General features: G+C 44.1%; 1 protein-coding gene across 9 annotated transcripts in view; it reads right to left on the bottom strand.

Moving 5' to 3' along the window:
- LPP (LIM domain containing preferred translocation partner in lipoma) overlaps positions 1-22,409 on the bottom strand; it is a 356,904-nt gene that overhangs the window by 50,772 nt on the left and 283,723 nt on the right. For all 9 annotated transcript variants that reach the window (XM_067301782.1, XM_067301780.1, XM_067301788.1 and 6 more), the window contains one exon: positions 19,436-19,559. In XM_067301782.1, coding sequence (XP_067157883.1) covers positions 19,436-19,559 — 124 coding nt within the window. The remainder of the gene's footprint in view (positions 1-19,435; positions 19,560-22,409) is intronic.

Below are 22,409 nucleotides of genomic sequence, written 5' to 3'. Positions count from 1 at the left end.
GTCACAGTAAACAGAGCCTCATGTTGCAACATGTGCCTGTAACACTTCATAAATCCAAGGCCGTGATTTAATTACTATGTCCTGGTTATTCTGCTTTAACTACGTTGCACTTGTACTCCAGATGTAGAGGTCCCTGCAGTGACCTCCTTGTCACTCGTACTATGCTTGTCCAGTAATAGGTACACTTTCCTGTTGTTTGCACCCCCTTCCTCCACCCACAATACAACTTCATATTCTCGCTTTGCTTGGCCGCAAACACATTCTCGATATGCCCCAGAGGTCTCATTCCACTTTATACAGCAAATGCACTGCAACTGTGCAGGCTCACGCTACTAAGACTTTACTGTACCTTTTCAAATACTTTTCCATGCTGGTCACCGCAGCGTTAGTATCTGTGCCAGTCACTAGCCCGAACAGTGAATGCTTCCAGCTCCCTGGGAAGGTAGAGGGCTGTTATGACACCCACCATGCAGATGGGGAACTGAGACCCGCAGAGATTGAATTACTTGCCGAGGGTCACATAAGGAGTTTGTGACAGAGCCAGGAACTGAAACCACATCTTCTCAATCCCAGTCTAGTCTCTTTAACCGCAAGACCATCTCGAAAAAGGCTTGATGGTGAGATAGGCTTGCAGCACGAAACTCCTCCATTTCACAGGGAGCTCCCAGTACCAGCCCTACTGGAATTTCCCCACTCGCCAGAGGAATGTGCTCCCTGGGCAGCCCACGCTGTCACGCTCTGGCATGCCTGGCTGAGGACGCAGGGACAAAGCACAAAGCACTTCCACCCTGCTCCAACTGTCCCCTGCTTAACGAGAGAGGCAGAAAGACTTGTGCTTCCTGCAGCACTCATATGGTGATGGTCCCTGTGCCTTACGCATCTAGATCAGCTTCTCTTCTTCTTCCTGGGAACACATGGGACAATTTAGCCTATTTATATCACAAATTAGATTACAACGAGGGCTTATCAATATGTTCAAGGTACTTTCCTAAATTATCACAACCACAATCCATCACAGCCACAAGAAAAGGTTCAGAGAAGAACAATCCTGATTTTCCCACAAAATTACAAAAATGCATGTTGAAAGGGATCTTGAGAGGTCATGTAATCCATCTTACTGCCTCAAAGGCAGGATCAGCTCTTTCTACATCATTCTTGACAGATACTTGTTCAACCTGTTCCTAAAAACCTCTAGCAATGGAGATTTCACCAACAACTTGGGTGAAATATTTCAGCAAGTACCTAGCCTTACCACTCGCAAACTTTTATTTCTATCTGACCAAAACATTCCTTGCAGTAATCTAAGCCAATACCTTCTTACTCTACTCACCGTGGACAGAAGAACGCATGTGGGCTTGTTTTGGTCTACTCCAGTTGTATGGGACGCTTTTGAAGTGTGGATCTGCATGAACACTAAAGCAAAGTTGGTTCCCCCCTCCCCAGTAAAGGCATGTGATTTTGCACCTTTGCAATGCAAGCAAATACTGATCTGATTGTGTGCTAAACTGATTGATCAGGTACCAGTCCCCCAACCTGGGTAATCTGCAGTGAATGTCCCAGCCCAGTGGGGGTCAGTGATGCTCTACAGTATTTAACATCCTAGATACATTTTTGCAGCCTGCTTTGCTTCTTTCTGTTGCAGTGTGTCAACTTTTTGGCACATGTGTTACCATGTGCAAAAGGGTTGAAATAGAGCCTCAGTAACATCTGGAGACGAAAGAAAGGGGGTGAAAAAGGAGTGAGAGAGGAAACATTCCTCCCTTTACTGATTGATCAAGGAAATGCAAGGGAGAGAGTAAAATGTACTGTATTTCCTTATATAAATGTTTCCTTTAATGCTGATGAAAGTTGCCAGATGACAGATACTACAGTTCTATATCCACGAAAGAGCCCCAGCTTGGGAAACAGAAGATCGAGTTGTTTGCACTTCTTTGCCAGGCTCTCTGAGCCGTGACACTGGATATTGTCTCTGAAAGCAACAGCAGTTCCTTCTCTGTTGCCTGCCTACCCACTGGGCTCTCCAGGACCGCAAACAGGATGTTGTGTCCCATCCTGTTTACTGGACACTCCTTGTTACCTGCTTCTGTTCACTACTAATCCCAGTCCAGGCTTCACTGTAGGCACGGAAATGACAAAGAAAGGTGTTTTAAGTTGCAGGTATAGAGCTGGATGAAAAGAAGTAACATTTCGTGATTTTTTTTAAATGAAAAAGATGTTTGTGTTTGGGGGTGAGAGTTTCAAAGCACTCACTGATTTGCACCAAACCCCCCAACCAGCAAACACCTAGATAAATATGAAATGTAATCATTTCATTTGGTTAAAAAAAAAAAAAAATCCCACTTTCATCAAAGTCCCCCACCTTCCTGTGCCCATCCTTCCTCTCCTTCAGGGTAAACTGATGACATTTAGGGAAGTAAAAAAAGAAAGACATAAAACACTCCCCCTCATTTTCCTCGTTACCTTTTCTCCAAAATAAAAATGGGGAAAGATTTGTAAAGGCTATGAGAGAGTGGGGCTTTCCCATGCTTTCAAAAGCTCAGAAAGCTCTTCTTTTATTTTAATTGTATAGGAAAATCAGAGGTTTTTTTTTTTTTTTAAGATGATTCTTCTCCTTGGAACACATCACTGACACTGAAATCTCATTTTCTTCATGAGATTTTACCATTACATAGCACCCAGGGAACAGTCTCAGCAGCCCTCCACTAAAGCCTGGATGATGGGGGAAGTAAGGGTATCAGCCAATTTTTAGTGAGACTGGCAGGAAATCTGTCTCTGGACAAGCTACCCCAAAGCTGATACAGTGGGTTCTTGCCCTTTTGGGGAAGGACCTTAGCCAGGGAAACTGCTGCTGTGAAAACAGCAGATCTGACCAACTTTGGCAGTTCTGGTGATCCTACAACAACACCCATCGAGCCAGGTCCCTTCGCCACTTACACTTGCAAAGCCACCTTGCAAGAACAACTCTGGAAACTGGAAGGAGAAAACACATGGCGGCGTGCAAGCTGAACAGCCATGCTCATCTGAAACTCCCGCAGGAAAAGGGAGGCAGAACGGGTGACAGAAATCACTCCTCGTCCCACCCTCGGCAGGGCTGGCGCTGGGCAGAGGGGGATTTCCTGGGTGATCCCCTGGCCTGCTGGGCGTGCTCTGTAATTCTGCACGAGATTTCAGGATCCTCTTTTGGAAAGCCACAAAAAATACCTCGCTATTGTCGGGTTGGCGGGTGGCGGAAGTTCCAGCGAGCGCCGCCGTGGGGGCAGCCTGTCTGCTCCCCGCGCAGGTGTCTCAGGGCGCGCTGTCACAGCCTGCTCACCCACTGACTCAGGCTATTAGACTTGCTGGTAGAGCAGTGGAGGGTAGTTTCAGGGGCTGTTGCACCCGACCCCGTACATAAGCAGTGGCTGCAAAATACAGCTGAGGTCAGACGAGCTGGGCTCCTCTTCAGATGCTTCGGGTTCGTTGCGTAACGGTTCGTGAGCCCTCTCCCACCCACTCCTCCAGGTGGAGGGGATCAGTGGTCTGCTGCTCGCAGACTCACGCACCACGCTGCTCTGTGCAACCAGGGCTCAAATGCAGATTAAATTCTCCTTAGCCCTTGCTTTCTTCAGAGCTGAACCAAGGGCTTAGCCAGAAGGGCAGAACAGAGTGGCTAAGACTCTCAGGATATGGATAGCAGCCTTGTCGTCTAGGTCGAAAAATAAGTTGCCTTTTATTGCTGCCCCCATGGAGTACAGTTAGGTTTACTGCTATCAGCATGAAAGTAGTCCCCCGGAGCCCAAATGATGGGTCGGGACCCGGCTGTGCTAGGTGCTGTACAAAGACAGGGCAAATAATGTCCCGTTTCCCAAAGACTTTCACCTCCAGCTGTTTCCATGTTGCGCAAGTGCACTTCAAATCACTTCTGTCCCCCAGCCCAGCCAACCCATTTCATAAGCCCAGGACAGGCGCCATCAGTATGTTCACCAGACTTGAGCTCAGCCAAAAATCACATCCGTTGCTGGGCATGAATGACTCAATTCACTCTTCCATAGCCTGGCTGTGCTCCAGCTGGTATTCGGCAGCTTGTCTCTGCCTCGCGACTTCACTGGGAGGGTGGTGGCATGAGGTGATTTTTACTAAAGGCTCTGTTCAGCAGAGAAGGTGAAAACACCTGAGTAATGGTGAAGTTTTGAGTCAGAGATGCTTCCCGTGCCAATGGCTCTGGCGTACCAACCTGGCACGCTTCCGGCATGCCTGCCTGGGGAAAAACATCTGACAAAAAAACAAGAAACAGGGAGGGAACCTGTCTTCCTCTGCCAAAGGCAGAAAAAAAGAAGGTGGAGAAAGGCTGGATCCCACAAAGGGTAGAGTCCTGAAACAAATGGCAGCTCTCATATTCCTAACAGCTTTGTGGTCTGGGGTTTTCAAAGGCGCCTGACTGCATTAGAAGAAGATGTCCCACCAAATTTCAATTGACACCTCATCTATTAAAGTCTTTTGAAAATCTTGCCTTTCACAATCCGGCACCAGCCCAAGGCCTCCTTTCTGTCTTGAAACATGCACTGTCTGCGTGTCGACAGCAGCCATGCCATAAATTACATTTATCAGGCGCTGGGAACCGCCTCACCTGTACTCTGACCATCAGCCATTCCCTTGCACTAAATTCCATCACTCCAAATTTTTGATCAGCTGGAATCAACTAACTGTCTTATTTCATTAAAGCAACCTGCTGGACAGAAGTTTCCTTCTTCCCTCCAAATGTGGGACTTTTCCAACCAGGTGCAAGGTCCAATACTTGTTTACTGTCTTGGACAAGTAACAGGAGCTTTACAATTCTGGAGGGGACACACAGCACTTGTTTCTAATCCAGGAGGACCAGACATGTCATATCCTTAAAATGTGACAGTGGTATTGAGAGCAAAAGTCCTTTTAAAATAATGTTTGATGTTGGTGACACCTATTAATTATACTTACTGTATACTTACTGTAATTATGCAATAATTACAATTCTGCTCATCCTCTGGGTCATGGGACCTGCTTTTACTGGCAGAGATAGACGGAAAGTAGTACCAATAACTCTCCAAACTATTTCTAAAATGACCTGCCTGAGGCACATGCTGCATATCTGAAGTCCATGATGGAGCAGTACAATATCAGGTATCCATGTGTCATTACTTTCACCTGATAGTCACATTCTCAGAACTTGCTGGAAAAGGAGACAGAAGTTTTCATGCTTGGCCTCTGTTGGAGGTGAATTAGTGTAAATTATAAGATCCATATTTATAAAAATTATTATTTTATTTAAAGAAAGTCTGTGGAAAACCCATCTGCACAATTGAATGTGTCACTCTCACACATCCTACAGCTTTTGATTCATAATTAGCAAGCCTTAAAAAACAGTAAGAATTCAAAAAAATTAAAAAATAAAGCACATAAAGCAGAGCTCTTTGGTGGCCTTAAAGCTGCTCTGTCTCAGGTGATGGTTTAGACTTTAAGGCCTGGTGACTAACAGTAGAAGACATGGAAAATGTGGGTTCCAATACAGATTTATCATGATACTGGAAGGGCAAGAAAAAATCATAGTTTAGCCAGCTATAAAAATCGGCCTGACATTTAACCTAAAGTGCTCCATGAGGAGGCTCTCAGAATCTACAAACATGAGCTCAAAGTATTACTGTTATCACATTTCTAAGATGGGAGGTTCTAAATTGGTTTCTGCATGAAAGGCACCAATCCCTGTCTCCTGAATTATTCACACAATTCTTGACCGGGGAATTTTGCGCTGATGGAAACCAAAACCCCAACAGCTTTGCCTCCTCCTGTCAGGGCTGAACCAATAGGAAGGGACCCATCCAGTATTCAGAGGTCATAACGACTCCTGCCAGTCCAGTGTCCTTGAGCAGGCATCAGAACAGGCTATCATCAGCGGGATTACAAACGTTTGGCAAAAACTCACAGTGTTGAAAAACGTCCTGCACATCACGAACTGGTTACAGCAACCTCTGTATGGAGAAAGTTGGCAAATCGTTGCACTCTGAAATTTCAGGGCACTCTTTGCTGTTTTTCTACATACATGGGAGTTCACAGCAAAGACCGTAAGAATATTTGATCCTCATTAAGTACTTTGGTATGACAGTGTGGAAAACTTATGGACTTGTTTACATGAGATAGCAGAATCATTTGAAATCCACTAGACCTTCCAATTTAGATCTGAAGTATGTGTACAGACACTCACTTCAGTTTAGCCCAAGCCTGATTTTAACTGATGTAAGCTAAGGCAACTTCAGGCACTTTTGAATTTATATGACCATCCCCAGAGGACCAACACTGGTTTAAGTCAGTTGGTTTCCATTTGCACCTAAAATGATGTAACTTGGTTGTGTTGACAAAGTCAGATGTGATGGGCAGATCAGGGGAAGCTATTATTCACACTTTGACATAGGAAACCGTGTGGGAGATCTTCACCCCGGTGAAAAGCTATAGCATGCAGAAGCAAGTTCCAAAACAGAGAAATGAAGCAAAGTGAGACCTAATGCGAATGCAAAGCCTTTGAGGCTCTACACATTTTGGAAACATCTTTCATTGTTTTGTTCTGCTCTAAGCCTGCCCTTTGCAGCCCCTGCACAGACAAGAAGCTGTGAAATAACATGGATATTGCACCTCCTGGGAAGTCTCCAGACCACGTTCTAGACCAGGTGATTGCTGAAGCTTTTGAGTTAAGTTTCAGGTCCATATCCAAACATTAAAGCACCTGGAAAAAGTCTGAATTTTACCAGCCTGGTGCTTATTATTCCAACACCACTTCACAAGAAAACCAAAGCATCCTCTCCATAACAAGGAATAGATATGCTGGCATTTTGGAAACCACAGCCTAAAGACCCATCTAACTTCCTGCAATACAGAAAAAGCCTTTTCCAGGGAATAGCTGTTTCTGAGGTTCTGAGGGCTACCAAGGGACAATGCTAGCTAAGAGAGAGACAAAATTAGTAAAACAGTTGCCCAGGGGAAAGATATGAATCTCTCATTTTACATTGTTATTTCCGCTGCATCTTGTTTTGCTCTCCCCTGTCCCCAGAGCTCAAGTATGAAGCCACTGCATGCACAATCTCCTGAGAGCTTAGGCTATATTTAATCAGCCAGATCTCTAGCCAAGCTGATGTCAGCTTGAGCATCTTCTAGTCAACACACACCTATTGAGATGTGACCCACTATGTGTCACGATTAGACCGTGCTCCAGAACATCACCCCATAAAATGTTACTCATTCTTCTGAACAGCTGCAATTTTCCTGGGCCAGAAGAGTTCTTATATTCAGGTATTTGCTGGATGCACACCATTCCTACTGTCTGCAAAAAAGCTGTTATTCCAAGTCTTGGGACTTTGGTCATTTACACCAGACCCAAGGCCACAGGTCAGCCCTCTTTCCTCCTAAATGAAACAAAGTGGATCTGCAAAGGGCAACAGGCAGTGAGAACATTTGTGAACACTTCACAGTTGTACAAAACACAAGGAAGCTGAGGCTGGCAGACCTAAAACAGCTTAATTAGTGCTCCTCACCCAATGCCCTGCCATAATCAGGGCAAAGAAATAAAGAACAACAAAAAAAAACAAAGCCAGGATCTCAAGACTAATTGGCTTTCTATGAAATATTGTTTCTGTTTAAAAGGCAAAGCCACACTTAGATCAACGGGCCTTATGAACAAAGCCCTGTGCTGATGAAGATGGCATGACACGGGCTAGCTCAGGGCACAGATCTGTGACACCAGAACAGTAACGCTCCTCTGCCCTAAGCTTGAGGGAGGTCCCTCTTCAGATGGCTGTCCCTGACCCTCCTGCTGAGCATCCTGAAGCTTGTGCTATCTGTGCAGTTTCTCACCCAAACCCTCTCGATCTCCAAGTGTGTGTCCCTCCCCTGCGTGAGCTAACACAGCAGGTCCCAGTCATCACTCAGCATAGAGACAGCAGTGGCACAGAGACTCAAAGGATCTAAATGACAAGCTTTCATTACAATCTGGCCATATGGCTCACACACCCCTTCGGACTCCCCTTACCTGCCCCTCCAAAGGAGGGATGCCACAGAGATAGTAACTCACCAACTGTGCACATCTGTAGTGCACATGTTTCATTTTCTTCACCTATTGAATTATTCCTGTGAAAAAAACTGTGGAAATACTTCTGCCTATGAGTAGCCTCCCTGTTTTCCCTCCTCCTCTCCTTGTTGCCTCATATGGAAACTGAGTATACATGGAAGGAAAGGTCATGGCTGTTTCAGCATCAGTACTGGCCAGTAAGGAATCAAGCATGGAGCGCTGAAGCCTGTATTTTGGCATTTTATCTTTAGAAGAAGCTAATGATTTTGGACATCTAAAGATATACGATGGAATATTTTAAAATGTCCAACTTGATTCCACATCCACTCTTACTGTAGCCAAAGGCTCCACAGTTCTGTCCTCCCTCCATGCCTTCCTCCCTCCTCTAAACACACATGTAGGATTTGCCAGCGCTGGAGACACTCACGCTTCACAAGACCATGCAGGCACCAACAGCTGGATCAGTTGATGTAGAGACGGAGAATGGGAAAGAAGGGAATGCCATCAGCAGCTGAGGGTCCATGCAGCATCCTGCACTGCACTGCACTACACTGCATGTACATGCACACACATGCACATATATATACACGCACACATTTTAAGATTCTCACTGACATTAGCCACAGGGCAGAAATGAGAAGCAGCTGCCCAGCTTGTGGAGAGGACAACGAGAACATGTGACTAGAATTAGCTCCACGCTGGCAATGCAGATTGCCAGGACCTTCCCATCCAGAAGAGCTGACTGCACATGACAATGCTCTGCAGAGCATAAATGACCTAAACTAGCATCCCTTCCAAATGTCTCCCTCTAGGAAAGCTCAGCCAGACACAACTCCTTAGCTCATGTGAGGACAAACAATCCCAGAGTTAAAAACAGGTGGGAAGTCAGTACTGTCATGCCCTAGCTATGCATCAACACAAGAGAAAGGTCAAGGTAAAGGACATCAGGCTTCCTGCAGGTTTTTTGGAAGACAGCAGCTGAATTCGCTTTCCTTTCAGGGCAAGCAGATAATGAGGAAATAGTGGCATTTCAGAAGTTGGTTTTTTTCAGAGTATAATTTTAGATGACAACAAAAACAACCAAAAACCCCACAAGAAACTTTCCCCACTCCCAACCTGCCCTCACATAAAAGGCTGCACATCATCTGCTTGGTTTGTCCAACAGCACAGACAGAATCACAACATGTGCTTACTAGATAGTAAGTTATTAACCTCTCAAGATATTGTCTGGAACCAAAATTTGTTGAGGAAATTGTTTATTAAAGCTGACTATTGCTGCTGACTGGACACAGCCTGACTCACAGCTTTAAACAAATAGCTTAGTATGACTGGGACAGTAATTGGGAAGGATCTAGGAGAGAAAATCATCCACATCCCGAGTTTAGCTGTCTATCTTTACTGCTGGCAAGTGTCTTACCCTTTGGAAGGTGGTTGCACTCCCACCTCTAAATGCTCTACAAATATATGTTATTGCTAGGGTACTTTACTGAACCACTGTATTCAATGTGGAGATTCATTTCCTCACCTCTTAGTACCCGTACACCTACCTGCTGTCCTTTTTTGACCCTGTTGCTGTGAATGTACTTTCTCAGGGGTTAAACTCTCGCTCTCAGCACACACAACCAGAGATAACTTTCTACACAATTTCTCTGTATGCTTAGGCAGGCGCACAAGAAAAAAAAAAAGAGAATTTAATGCAAACAAGCAAGTTCATAAATGAAAGCTGGCGACATGGTATCAGATGTGGTCTCCCGTCTCAAGTTCGCAGCCGCAGCGGTTCTAGGGCTGCTGAAGTTTTCCATTTCCCTCTGCAGGGCTGGCTCAGGCCGGGCTATGGGACGGGCTCTGTGCTTTGCCACACGCTCTCCTTATCAGCTGACAAAAACTGTGCTGGCGTAGTCCGGGCGGGTGACATCTGACAGCAGGTTTCACAAGTCAAAGAAGGTTTACTCTTGGCTACTGCTAGCGTGCCAAACGTCTGCCAGAGCTGGCTTCTCATGAGTTGCCTGCCAAGTTGGGATGAGGGTCTCCTAACTTTGGAGCACCTATTGTGACCCTGGGCTGTAGCCAGAGACATGAAAACCGCGCTCATGTCCAGGATGATATGATGAACAGCAAGGTGCATTTACAGGCGCAACAACAGTGCAGCCCACTAAAAGCAGCAGGAAAGTTCTGCTACTTTTGATTCTTTTCATTCCTCTAATGCTCCCCTATCTCTTTGCACCACCGAAAAACACTCTGTATTGATTATGCTGACATTGACAGCAGAGCTGGAATTTTTTTTTTTGCACGTCTCAGATGAGAAAGTGGGTTATGATTCATCTCACACAATCTGAGTCAAAGCGATTCCTTTAAAAAAAATAAAAGAAAAAAAAAACAGTTTTGATGCATTTCCATCAGAAAAGAAAGGGCTGCAGGAGAACACTCAGCAAATGAGACAGCACTGTTTAATTCTTCTTTAGCACATTTCACTCTCAGATAAAATCTGGCCTTCCCCCCTTCAAGTGACACTCAAAATACCCCCAAAAGCTACTGGCGAGAAACAAACGACCATACCAAAAAAGACCACATGAGACAAGTGCCAACAGAAGAAGAAATAATAAATGCCATGCCATGCCCTCCCCCCATGGAAAGCTGGGTGTTAGACTGGAAAGGAAGAGATTACTATGGCGAATTATCAATTTTTATAATAGCCCTGAACTGTCTAAATGCTGAAACGTGATAGCATTCATGGGTACATTATATTAACAGCAGTTAAGATTACTAAGTGTGATCCTGAAGTGCTTTTTCTCTCTTTCTTATTTTCATAGCCATGTTAATAACCCTGGAAAATAGAGCTTGTCATTTAAATGCTGGGAAGAGCCTTCAGAGCAGTTGTGATTTCTCATCAGACAAGGCTCACAAGTCTATTTTGTTGATTTTCACATAAAATAAGAGCGAGGCCATGGTTGCGGGTAAGACACGGGACTTGAAGGAATTCCAGGCTCAATTCCCACTTTGCTACTGGTTCTCTGCATGACTCTGGGTGAGTCATCTAAACTCTGCCAGTCAGCCCCTCATTTGTAAATTAAGGACAATAATCATTTCCTGGTCCTTGCTGTATTTTCAGTTTGGAAGCTCTGAGGGATGCATACTGTTTCCTACTTCATGTTTAATTTGCACATAGTGCAGTGTGACCACAGTCTTGCTAGCAGGCCTTAGATATTACTGCAGTACAAATAAGCCATAAAATAACACTGAAGCAACTGCAGATTTACTGAAACCAGCTTCAAACAATAGGTGAGCTGTTTCCAGTTTTAAAAGAGCAAAAAAAAAAGTTAATTTATGCCAGGTCATGTGCATAACTAACTCTAAACGAAGAGAAATGAAACTGTTTTCATGTTAGTAGAGACAAAGATTTGTCCAATACTGCATGGCTGGAACTGTGGTTTCCAACTCCAGCTCCAAGACTGACTGGCTATATATCTCTCATCAACTTAGCCTTAAGTTTTGACCAAAAAAAGGTTGCTTTGAGGCTTAAAACACTGCAAAACACTACCTGAAGTGAAAATTATTTCTATAAAACTACAATCCAGATAACATTCTCACTCATTCATAGACACACCTACATACACCCCCTTTTAAAATAACTGTGTGTGAGAATTTAGTGCTTATGAAATCCAGGATGGAAAAATCCTGGTTTCACTTATCTCCATAAAACAGATCTAACAGGAAGAAAGGGAGAATAAACCTTCCCCAACATGCCTCTAGACTAACAATTTGCGTTCAGCTCATCTCCTGGAAGAGATTCCCAACCAGGGGTCCTCTGAGTGCCACAATTTATGTTTTTCAGTGAGGTGATGATGTACCCACAGAAAACCCCCCTGAGACCAGCCAACTCATTTCATATGGGGCAGGAAACAGCCAAAAGGTAGGTCACACTTTCGGTTCTTAGTGACCTGAGTTAGCTACGGACTAATGACCTGCAGCCGAAGTCTTGATAGCTCATTATCAATTCTTCAGCCATTCTACTCCACATAGAGTTTACTTTTGGCATGTAACTTTATCATGAACAAGGTAGATTCTCTTTGAACTACTTCTTAAATAAAGCTAGAAAGATTTACTTTGTTTTCATGTAGGAACTATTAACTTTGGGGGGTTTGAGTACCAGGCTCATCATTGTCCAAAGTCTTTTCGGAAGGAGGTTGAGCTTGGCTATCCATTTGTACAGTGCCTAGCATATTTAGGGCACTGCTGCAATATAAGAAATAATTTCCAGCCTCATAGGTTAAAATTTATTCATAAATATGTTCATTTTTAAATATCCTGAAAAAATCTCATAGAATTCTGCTATACTTAAGAAAGACACATCCCTGATATTCATTATCACATTTCACTCCTCTTAGAAGACATCAGGAAATTGTCAGCTTTCATTTACTGACTGTTGGAACAAATATAATTCCAAATATAATCTGCAACACACTTTTTGTTTCACAGTACACAGGTGATCATGAAGAATTCTTTGCTAAAATGCTAGCTTGATACTCTGCACTTATGCTCCATTAAACGACTTGTGCATCAAATCAGTTGCAAGTAAAAATATGACTAAGTTGACTGCCAGCAATTCAAGCTAAACCAGGGACTTGAAAAACACCAAGAAAGTCATATTGCCTGCTACCTGCTTCAGCTGACATTTTATCACCTACAGTAATAATTCCAGAGTTGGAACTTAGGTGGTAATTTTGTTTTTGATGTAAGATTTAGATCACGTCTGTGAAACAGTGGTAGTCTCTGAAGAAGGTGACTGCGCTTCAGAAAAACTCATGATGCAAAGTCTCATGCTGCCTTATGTGGATAAGAAGAGAAAAAAGGGAACAGGCGAGTCTCCTGCCTCCTGGCACATCTGGGCAGCAGGCGGTCAAGGTTACAGGACCGTGCCCCTCCCTAACTCCTGAAGGCTGCTTCTGCTGGATCTTCATTAGATGTACACTCAATATTTCATAAGGCTAAGATCCCAGGCAAAAAAGACCTAGGTACTTGGCTTCCCAAAACATTTTTCCTACAGCTACTGCACACTAGGGTGTGCATCACATCAACAGCAGGAAGAATCAAACTTTTGCACCCATTTAGACAGTCTTTCAAATGCTGAAATACAGCTGAAATCAGCTCAAAGCCTCTTAGTCCACAGTCTTTGTCTCTCCTTTCTCTTGCCTTTGTCATGGCTGGAGATCAATGCATGCAGACATGGTATCTTTTGCTCTCCAGCCACTCATTGGTCTTCTCTTTTTCATATCCCACTTGGAGCTGTGGGCCAAAATCAACTCTTGTAGGTTGCGCTGAGCCTGTCCTTACAAATTTGCTCTCCGAACCCTACCCGCATGTCCTGTGCAGGGATGCTGGCAGTCACAGGACTCCCTGAAAGCAAGACAGAAGGGGGTGGTGCGCACTGACAGAAGTGAGACTGCAGAAAGAGGCTCTGAAAGCCATTCACCAGGGTAATTGGAGCCCCTGGGGAACGGAGGGAGGGTGCCTCCCCTTGCGGCAGCCCACAAAAGGGCAGCTGGATGCTGACGACACCGTGCCATGACCTCCCCAGCGCAGGCTGCTCCCGGCCGCTGGAGCCCACACGTAAACCCCAGAGCGTGGCTCCGGAGTGAAAAATAATAATAAAAACTGCAGTTGATAAAAGGGTCTCCTTTATACGTCTGCTCTTCCTGCTTCCGTGAGTGGTTACATAATAGAAAATGATTGTCGGCTCATCAGTTGTTGTAAACCTAACCTACTGTTTTCTGATCCAGATGTTGTTCAGATGAGAATGTATGCTATCTTGCACCAGAAACCCCCATCTTTAAACAAAAGGTATGACACATCACATTACATGGCAAAACTACAATGTAATTATGTTTTTTTTTAATAATAAGCCACATCTTTTAGTAATAATGTTTTCAGAAGAGACTGGGGAATACATGCAAAATATGCCAACTTTTATTTTCTTTTTTTTGTGGTAATTCAGATGAAACTAAAAGGCTACCTAAGTAGATAAAAAGGAGATGTTTACAGACATGCCTGATGAAGACTGAAATGCAACACAGAACATATTTAATTTAGAGATGCTAGACCTATTCAGTCCACGGAGCCATTTCAATGGACACAAAAATACCATGAACTGAAAGAACTTCAACTGCTCAGCCTAGGGAGTCTCCTCATCTCCAGCATCTGTGAAGCTAACACGTTTGTTCCCATATCTTATCTGGATTTCTACATGCTAAGCCATGTCCTGCTTCTCAAGTAGCGAAGTTAGGGGATGCCTTCAACACTGTTTGACACCAGGTCTCTGTTCCTACTGAAGCATTTTTAGCTGGTGGATGGAAGCCAAAAGGAGACACAAAGCCAGTGAGTGGAAAGGCTGTCATAGCCTTGACAGATCCAATACCAGTGCCACTTATCATTCTTTACTCTTAACTTTGACGCAGCATCTCAAAGCACCGTTGGAGACGAAACCTGCTCTGTGGGAGGCACTCATATGACTACTATAAATCAGCTCCTGTCCGAAGAACTATGCAGATTAAATGCACAGCAAATAGAGTGAAGGGGGAAAAAATTGAGTCTGGAGAGGCAAAACGATCTGCCAAAGGTCTTGCAGAAGAATGAGAAGCAGGAAAAGAACCCAAGCATCCTGCTTGCTGGCCTCGCTCCTCTCCCTGTTCTGCACCACCTCTCCCATTGTCAAAGTCTGGGCATATGATCACATCTGGTAAATACGCACAAGAAAACCTACAGCTCCCGAAGTGTCAGCTCTGAGACAAATCAAGGTCATTTAATGACCAAACTGAGACGTTTCAATGGGAGCATCTCAGGACATGTCTTTTCCTGGTATGCACCCCTTCAGGACACTGGAACTATGAGAGGAGACTGCTGTGGTATCAGATACATAAAACTGGTGGCCCCTTTGGTAGTTCTGAGCGCTTACAGTAAAATGCCAGCAAAAGTTTCTTCCCACCAGTCAGGGAAACTCCTCTGCTGTGGGGAGTGACTCAGCTGGGACATAGTCCAGAAGGCAAGAGGAGATGAGGGGCCCTGATGGCTCTTTTCCAATCTTCATTGGCACTGACTGCCTGGTGATCGAGGCTGATAAGCTGCCAGAAGACATTTCTTTCTATGAGACTTGAAACAGTTGTGATCTTTGCATTTTTTAATGTAAAATCAGGGGCTTTAATGCCCCATGTTGACCAACAAAGAATTTTGATAGTTTCATCCTAATCTGTTGTCAATCTCCATTTCTCCTCCCCCATCCCCACCCAATTCCACTCTACAAAGTATTCTTTTTTCTTGAACAAATCAAACATGCCTATCTGTGATAGCATATTTCAGCCCAGTGGAGGGCTGTGACAGAGAGAAAGCATCCCTACTGCACAGTGCTTAACATGTTTGGGAATTCTTCCGATTAAAAAGGGACTTGATTAAAGACAACCAACTATTACAGATCAGCAACTGAATCAGCAGTAAGGAAGAGTATCCTAACCTTGGGAGACTTCAATTTGCTGATCTGCCAGGGACTTCCTGGGAGATGGGGGCAAGTCACTCCATAACCTAGAGGGGGGCTGTGAGAAGAGACGCACCAAGGATTGGAGCACTTAGATGTAGTGCGGCGATATGGCACAGGTAAATTGGGCAGCATACCCAGCATGCTTGTTTAACTCCTAACAATTCACAAAGACTTTTTTTTTTAATTATTATTCTCAGTGATGACATTTCCATGCTTAAACACTGTCGTGCCAATGGCAGCTAGAGGACTTCTCAGAGGCTACATTTTGCTGCTGTGGTGGGCCCAGGCAACCAACGGCCACAAACTGTGATCTTGCTGCTCCGAAGTGGGTCTCCAGCACATTCCTTCTGCCTTCTCACCAAGCACCCTGCCTCCGCAGGAATGCAACACGAGCCAGGTCGGACCACCAAGTCTGTGTGCTTGGGTGATTTCCTTCTAGAGTGATAACTGCCTAGCACAACTCCCTTGTGTCTAAAAACACCTTCAGTAACTTCCACCCAAGAAAGCTGCAGAGACATGTCCTGGGGAACACAGGCCCGCTGGAACTGCAAGCTGCCCTGCTCCTGAACGCAGCTCTGCCAGCCTCCTGGCAGCACCAGCCAGCATTACCAGAGCTAGGAGTGACAAATCTTTAGTAACCCCTACTCCTCCTCCCTCCCCAGGATGCTCCATGCTGCCCATGCTGACTCCAGAGGCAAGATAGCTTGATCAAAACCAGAAATATAGAAAGTAAGATTGCAGAATGAAGATGATTACAGAAAAGATCCAGAGCGCTGATGGGCCAAGTAAAATGACCTTTCTTCAGCCTGACAGTTCAAATGTAATTATTCCAACAAATTATTTTCATGACTTAATATAACGCCTTGCAGCTTTCTAGCAAGGTTAATTAGATTCCTCAATTCAAAACCTATCTGCTCTTAACCAACTTTTAATATGCTGAAATTCAGTTTTCCAAATTCAAACTAATAAAAGTGATTAGCTGACAGCTATCTGGTATGCTACAATTACCATGGCATTTAGACCTCAGGCAAAAGATATTTAATGCAAATCAGAGTCAACGTCTCTGCCCATTTGTCCTTTTTCTGATTATTTGATCAATGTGGCATATGAATCTTGTATGATCCATGCTACCATGCTAAACAAATAAAGAATAAAGGCAGAGAGATTGGTTCAGACAGTTAACCAAAGCTGAAACTCTTTTTTGTCCCTCCCACACTCAATTTCTTCCTTCCACATGAACATAATGTTACTGAAAGGCACTAGGTTGACAGCTGAAGCAGATGAATATTTACCTCTGACATAGCCAGAATTAGTACAAAACTCCCTGCCTGCACTACCATATCAAAAGACCTCATCCACTGTGATCCCAAAGGCCTCTTTCCTGCAAGAGACGCTCAGACTGGAACAAAGCTCAGAGGATGACAGCAATCCACCTCTGCTGGTTTTGTTTTGTGTTCTTCTTGGTAGGTTTGTAATTAGCTGTGGGTGTGTCTCCCAAATTGCTGCATGGAGCACAACATGCTTAGAGAACTGAGGAGTTCAGCCCAACATGTTGTCCTTCTGCATGTCCAGAAAGCCAAGCTTGGAGTCTTTGTTTCAGATGATCCTCAGTGGCACAGACTCAGTGCAATTAGAAGATCACTCAGAGCCCAGACTGTAATTAAACACCACCTGCCCGAGCTAGGACTGGGGTTGTTGTTTGGTTTTAGTCTTCCAGCTTGCATCATGATCACACAATCTTTGATCATGCTACTGTTCATAACAACAACACTAGCAAAATTTCTGAATGCTCTGGAGCTTGCTTTCCATTTCCTTGTTTCCTATTGAATTAAGAGCTAGTGGCATGGCATTAGTCTGACCTCCCATCTGATAATCAAATTGATGACCCAATGTTGAGAGACTTTATATCCCAATCCCTTGAGCTACGCATTCCTTTTGCATGAAAAAGATTTGATGTATCACACTCCCAAACAGAGCAGAGCCATCTTAGTGCTACAGTATTAGCATGCAAAACCCCAGCATTTCAGCTTCATAAATACAAGTGCTAAACAAAACTAAAGCTCCACTTCAGGAAGCAATTTCTGAGCTGTGAGGAAAATTAATCACTAGAACAGCTTATCAGGGTAGGTGGTTGACTCACCATTGCTTGAAGTCTTTAAGATAAGATTAGATTTTTTTTTTTTTTAAAGTCATGATTCAATCAAGTTCCTGGGAGAAACTGAGAGTAGGACATTGAACTGAATAATGGCAAGGTCCTCTCTGACCTTGGATCCTGTGAATCTCCACATTCTCTGTTCACCTGCCTTCCTTCTTGGGCTACGGGGAGAATGGGTTGGGCTTCCGTCCCTCAACCTGCTGATGCCACTTACGGCTTTGCATTAAGAAAATGACTGTAATCAAATCTCATGCTTCAGGGTTTCAGCCATTTGCCTGAAGGGAACAGTAAAAAGGTTTTTCCTCTTGCCCGTGCCTGCTAATAGCTAAATACATGTTATGTTTGTTTGGTTGTTGCTTCCCTTTTAAAACATCACAGAGTATGCACAAATGGATATGGGGCAGAGATGAAGTCAAACACAGGTCTACAGTAGCACAGAAAATGCTCTCTGATTATCCTCTCTTCAGTTAGTCATTTTGGCTCACACCTTGGAGCTGTGCTAATCACCGGCTTTGACAATTATCAGGGTTTGTAGAGAAGACATTCCAGCTGTGAGGGGGAAGATGAGAGGCAGAGGGTACTGATGGGAAGTGAGGCTGATGTCCACCCCATCTTGCAGGGCAACGTTTGATGAGAAGATCTCAGCCTTCTCATTTAATCAAATCCTTCTCACTGCAAGGTCTTTGTTCATTAGTGACACTTTGGTCTCACCTGACTTTTGATTGAACAAAATCACTGAAGTCTCTTTAAGCCAGAAGTGCTTGGTCCAACTAAAATCTACAGCCATAGACCTAGGGGGCAATCTAAATGAAAATTTTAAGAAGCGGTGATAAAAAGGAAGGCAAAGAAGACAAAATGAATGGCCTCCCCCAGTCTTAAACTCTACAAACTACAGCGATTTGTTTCCTAACAACTCTATCACCCAAGCCTGTAAGAAACTAAACAGACAGGGGAAACACATCAAATATGCCCAAGTCTCTTGACTTCAATGCAGAGTTCAGAATCCATATCACCTTTTTTTATATGAGGTAAGATATATATTTTATACCTATAGATACCTGAGATAACACATTTATATACCATTTAAAAAGGAAATTACCTGCTAATCTTTTCTAGGCAAGAAAGATGACACAGATATAACGAGCCGATCGGTCCAGATTCATCTTTCCCATATCTATTGGACCCAGTTCTGGGCTAACTGGTGTCCATGTAAAATCAACCTGACTGACTCAAAATGGATTTCCTTTTGATCTGTGCCAGTATACAAGAAATCAGAACCTGTGCCTCAGGAGCAGAATGCATTTACACTGCCAGGATTACTTCAGGTGCAATGCAAATGGGCTGGGCAGACAGGCAAGATAGCGTACCATACCTGAGTTCAGCCTGGTAGCGAAGAAGCTGAGGACAGATGGTGTCAAGATGAACCAGACACTGAAAAATTTAACTTTGTAACCAGAAAGACTGTTTACGGTCTTTACATACAGCAAGTGAGCATGAGATTTATGTTGAAATTACAGAGAAATTCCTATGGATGATTACACTTCCAGCCCAAGCATAGAAAGCAAATCCATCAATATGAACGTCACTACATTAACAGTACAGCTGTCAGGCCTCCCCGTTACAGAACCTAGGAAATACGGAAAGGGGCTACGGACAGATTGATTCAACAAGACATGGCAGAGCTCACCAAAGTAGTCATCAGAGGGAGGATTCTCCATGTCATACAGCATTTTCTTGGTCAGATGTTCCAGCTCATCCTCAGGCCTGAAGGCAGGAGTGCTTGATGCAGGCCCAGAGCTTGGATACCCGCTCTGAAAAAAAAAAAGGACAAACAGTCTGTGATGTGGTATAAAAGCATTCCCCCACACTAAGATGGTCTACTGGCTGTTCAGTGTTAAACTTCATTCTTTGTCCTATTTTTGCTTTTTTCAATACCCGAGGGATTCACGCAAGTAAACATCCCACTTAATGTAATGAAAACGGACTCCTAAAAACATCCAGTGAAGTGCTATATATCCTCTTAGAACGAGAAGTGTTCTGTGCCTCATAATTAGGTGTCTACTGGGTAGCACATAATAATAAATAAAGGAGAAAACTATTCCAAGGATAACTCGATACAAACATTTTCCAACACTGAAAAAGGCTTTGGAAGCCTTTCAGTTTGGATTTGGCAAAAGCTTCCACCATTTAACAACACAACAGAAAAGACGCTAAAGCAGCCATTCCTACACTGCCATAGTATATGGACACAGACAGATAATCCCTAACTGCTAGTTATGTTCTTTGCTTGTTTGTTTTGACACAAATCCTGCTATTAACGTTAGTGAGAGCAGGAGCTGGTCCACAGATTTTTAGTACTATGAATACAAACATTTTAATACGTGCTTAGAAACCGAGACCTCTTGGCCTTCATGTGCTAAGAGCTGGCATAAAATATTTGTAGTCCATCTCGGTGAGTCGTCTCCCTGGAAAACAGCAGAAGTACGGGCATATTTTGAGAAGCACAGAAACATTCTGGTGCCTAAGAGTTTCTTAGAAAAAGCTAAGTTTGGTGCGTGCAATGAGGAACTCGGTCATTTCAGGATTAAAAGATGCTGACGACAGCTTTCCTTGTGTGCACTGCTTTCCTGAAAGACTTGCATGCGAAAATTAACTTATTTATGAAATACAGTATTTCAGTAAAGCAAGTGATTTAATTGATTAATTCTTGCTTTCATCAAGGACTGGACCTTAGATCCCAGTCCTTTTGAGTGTTAGTCTAGAGGCAAGTATTTTTCCATGTATCATACCCATTTGAATGGGAAGAAAATGCAGAATCACTGTAGAAACAAAACACTGGTCACCTATAGCTCACACAGACTACATACACCTGACATGATAAATCTTTATTGAGCCACTCATTTTCAACAGAGAACAGCAGCTTCACAGCGTTGCAAGAGAATTAACTAAATGCTTTCGTGCTTTTGTTTTTCTTTCGGGCAAGAAGGAGCTTTCAAATGAGATATCAATCAATGTAGACGAGTGCTCAAGACTGTGCTTAGCAATACTTCAATCATCCACTCTAAGCAACCAAACTCCTGCATTTTCCTGACCCTGTCATACTCATTTTTCTAGAGCCCACGCTAGGCTGTACACCATTACCCCCCTCCCTTGTCGCCTTGACCTATCTCACGTGCTGTGCCCATGGGAGCACAGCAGCATGAATGCATGCCTTGGCAACGCTGGATTTACTGCGCACGTGCAAGGCACAGTTGTGCCTGCTGTCTGCCCTCCACGTCCTCTCTAGAGCAGTAGCAGCCGTGCACAAGGGAAATGGATGCCAGGGTCCCCCAGAAGGAAGGGCACCTGGAATAAGCCACAGGCTGGATGAACTTCCCTGGAGGGCTGTGCCTGGTCTATTTGCCATATGTTCAGTGAGAACAGAGGTTGGACCTACCATACATTCAGGTTTTACCAGAGATATTTTCTTTTTCAGCTGAGGGTTTACATCTGAGCAATATCCAAAGATTTTGGGCATTTGTCTGGGATTTCAGGATGCCTAGCAATTGCTCTGAGCAAGCTGCTGAACATCTGGAAATCCTGAACATCCATTCACAGCTCAATAAACTCTATTGTACAAATGCAACTATGCTGATGTGTTTGGGCCACCACCAACTTATTTTTTCATATGCGAGATAGGCCTGTACAGTGCACAGGATTTGCATTTGCTCTCTAAGTCAGGTAAGTGCCACCCCAACGGCATGTATCATTCTGGATGAGGTAAGGACACCCATGTGACTGGGAGTTTCAGAACCAGGTACTTGACCCAGCACACCCAGAAGCCCTTGGCCAGTTTTTGATGGCTATTTTTAGAAGCCCAGCAGACAACTGTTTCATTAAAAATAATAAATAACATAACCCTAAAAAAAGGCTTATTAATAGGCCAATTAAAGCTGCCAAATGTAAAGCATTTAATCTTGGAAGAACCATATTTTTTTCCTTTGCTTTCTTGTTCCTAAGAGCTGATCATGAATCTCGCCTGAACATATATTTTAACACAGCAAGTGCAGCCAAGGATTTATTAGTTTGAGAAATTAATCAAGCAACTGAGCCTCTTAAAATATTATTCCATCTCTTGTGCCTGTTCTGGCTTCCATGCAGAAAGGATTGACCATTGACACACGACAACTGAGACACCTTCCCTAGACTTTTCATGGACTTTTACCCTCAGGCCTTATAATGTGAATGGACACAAAGAAGACGGCATGAGGAGCTGCCTATTCCCCGAAAAGGGAAGCAAGAGGCATAGAGGTAAAGTGATTTGCCCATGATCACACATGGGATCTGAGGCGAAGACAAAATCCGTGCCCAAACTTCGTTAGTCTTTGTCCAGCGCCCTAACCACAACCCATCCTTCCTCTTTCTGCGGTAAAGCACCACTGAAAACCCAGCCGCCAGCCCCGCATCACCCCCCGGTGCTGGCCGGCCTCCGAGCCAAGCACGTGGCATTTCCAGGGTGCAGCATGGTCCCCACCAGCCCTGCCTCCCACTGCCCTGGTGTGGCCCGCCGGGTTTTGGCAGGGCACTCTGCTCCCAGCCACACTGGTGGGAAGCCCTCTGTCTCTCCTTCGCACCAGCTTCCCACATCCACGGACCCAGGAGCTGGTTGTGCCTGCTTAGTT

This window comes from Apteryx mantelli, chromosome 9 (assembly GCF_036417845.1).
Source record: "Apteryx mantelli isolate bAptMan1 chromosome 9, bAptMan1.hap1, whole genome shotgun sequence".
NCBI classification, from domain to species: Eukaryota; Metazoa; Chordata; class Aves; order Apterygiformes; family Apterygidae; genus Apteryx; species Apteryx mantelli.
Note: the sequence above shows the minus strand (reverse complement) of the source record. Positions and strands in the feature narration are given on the sequence as shown.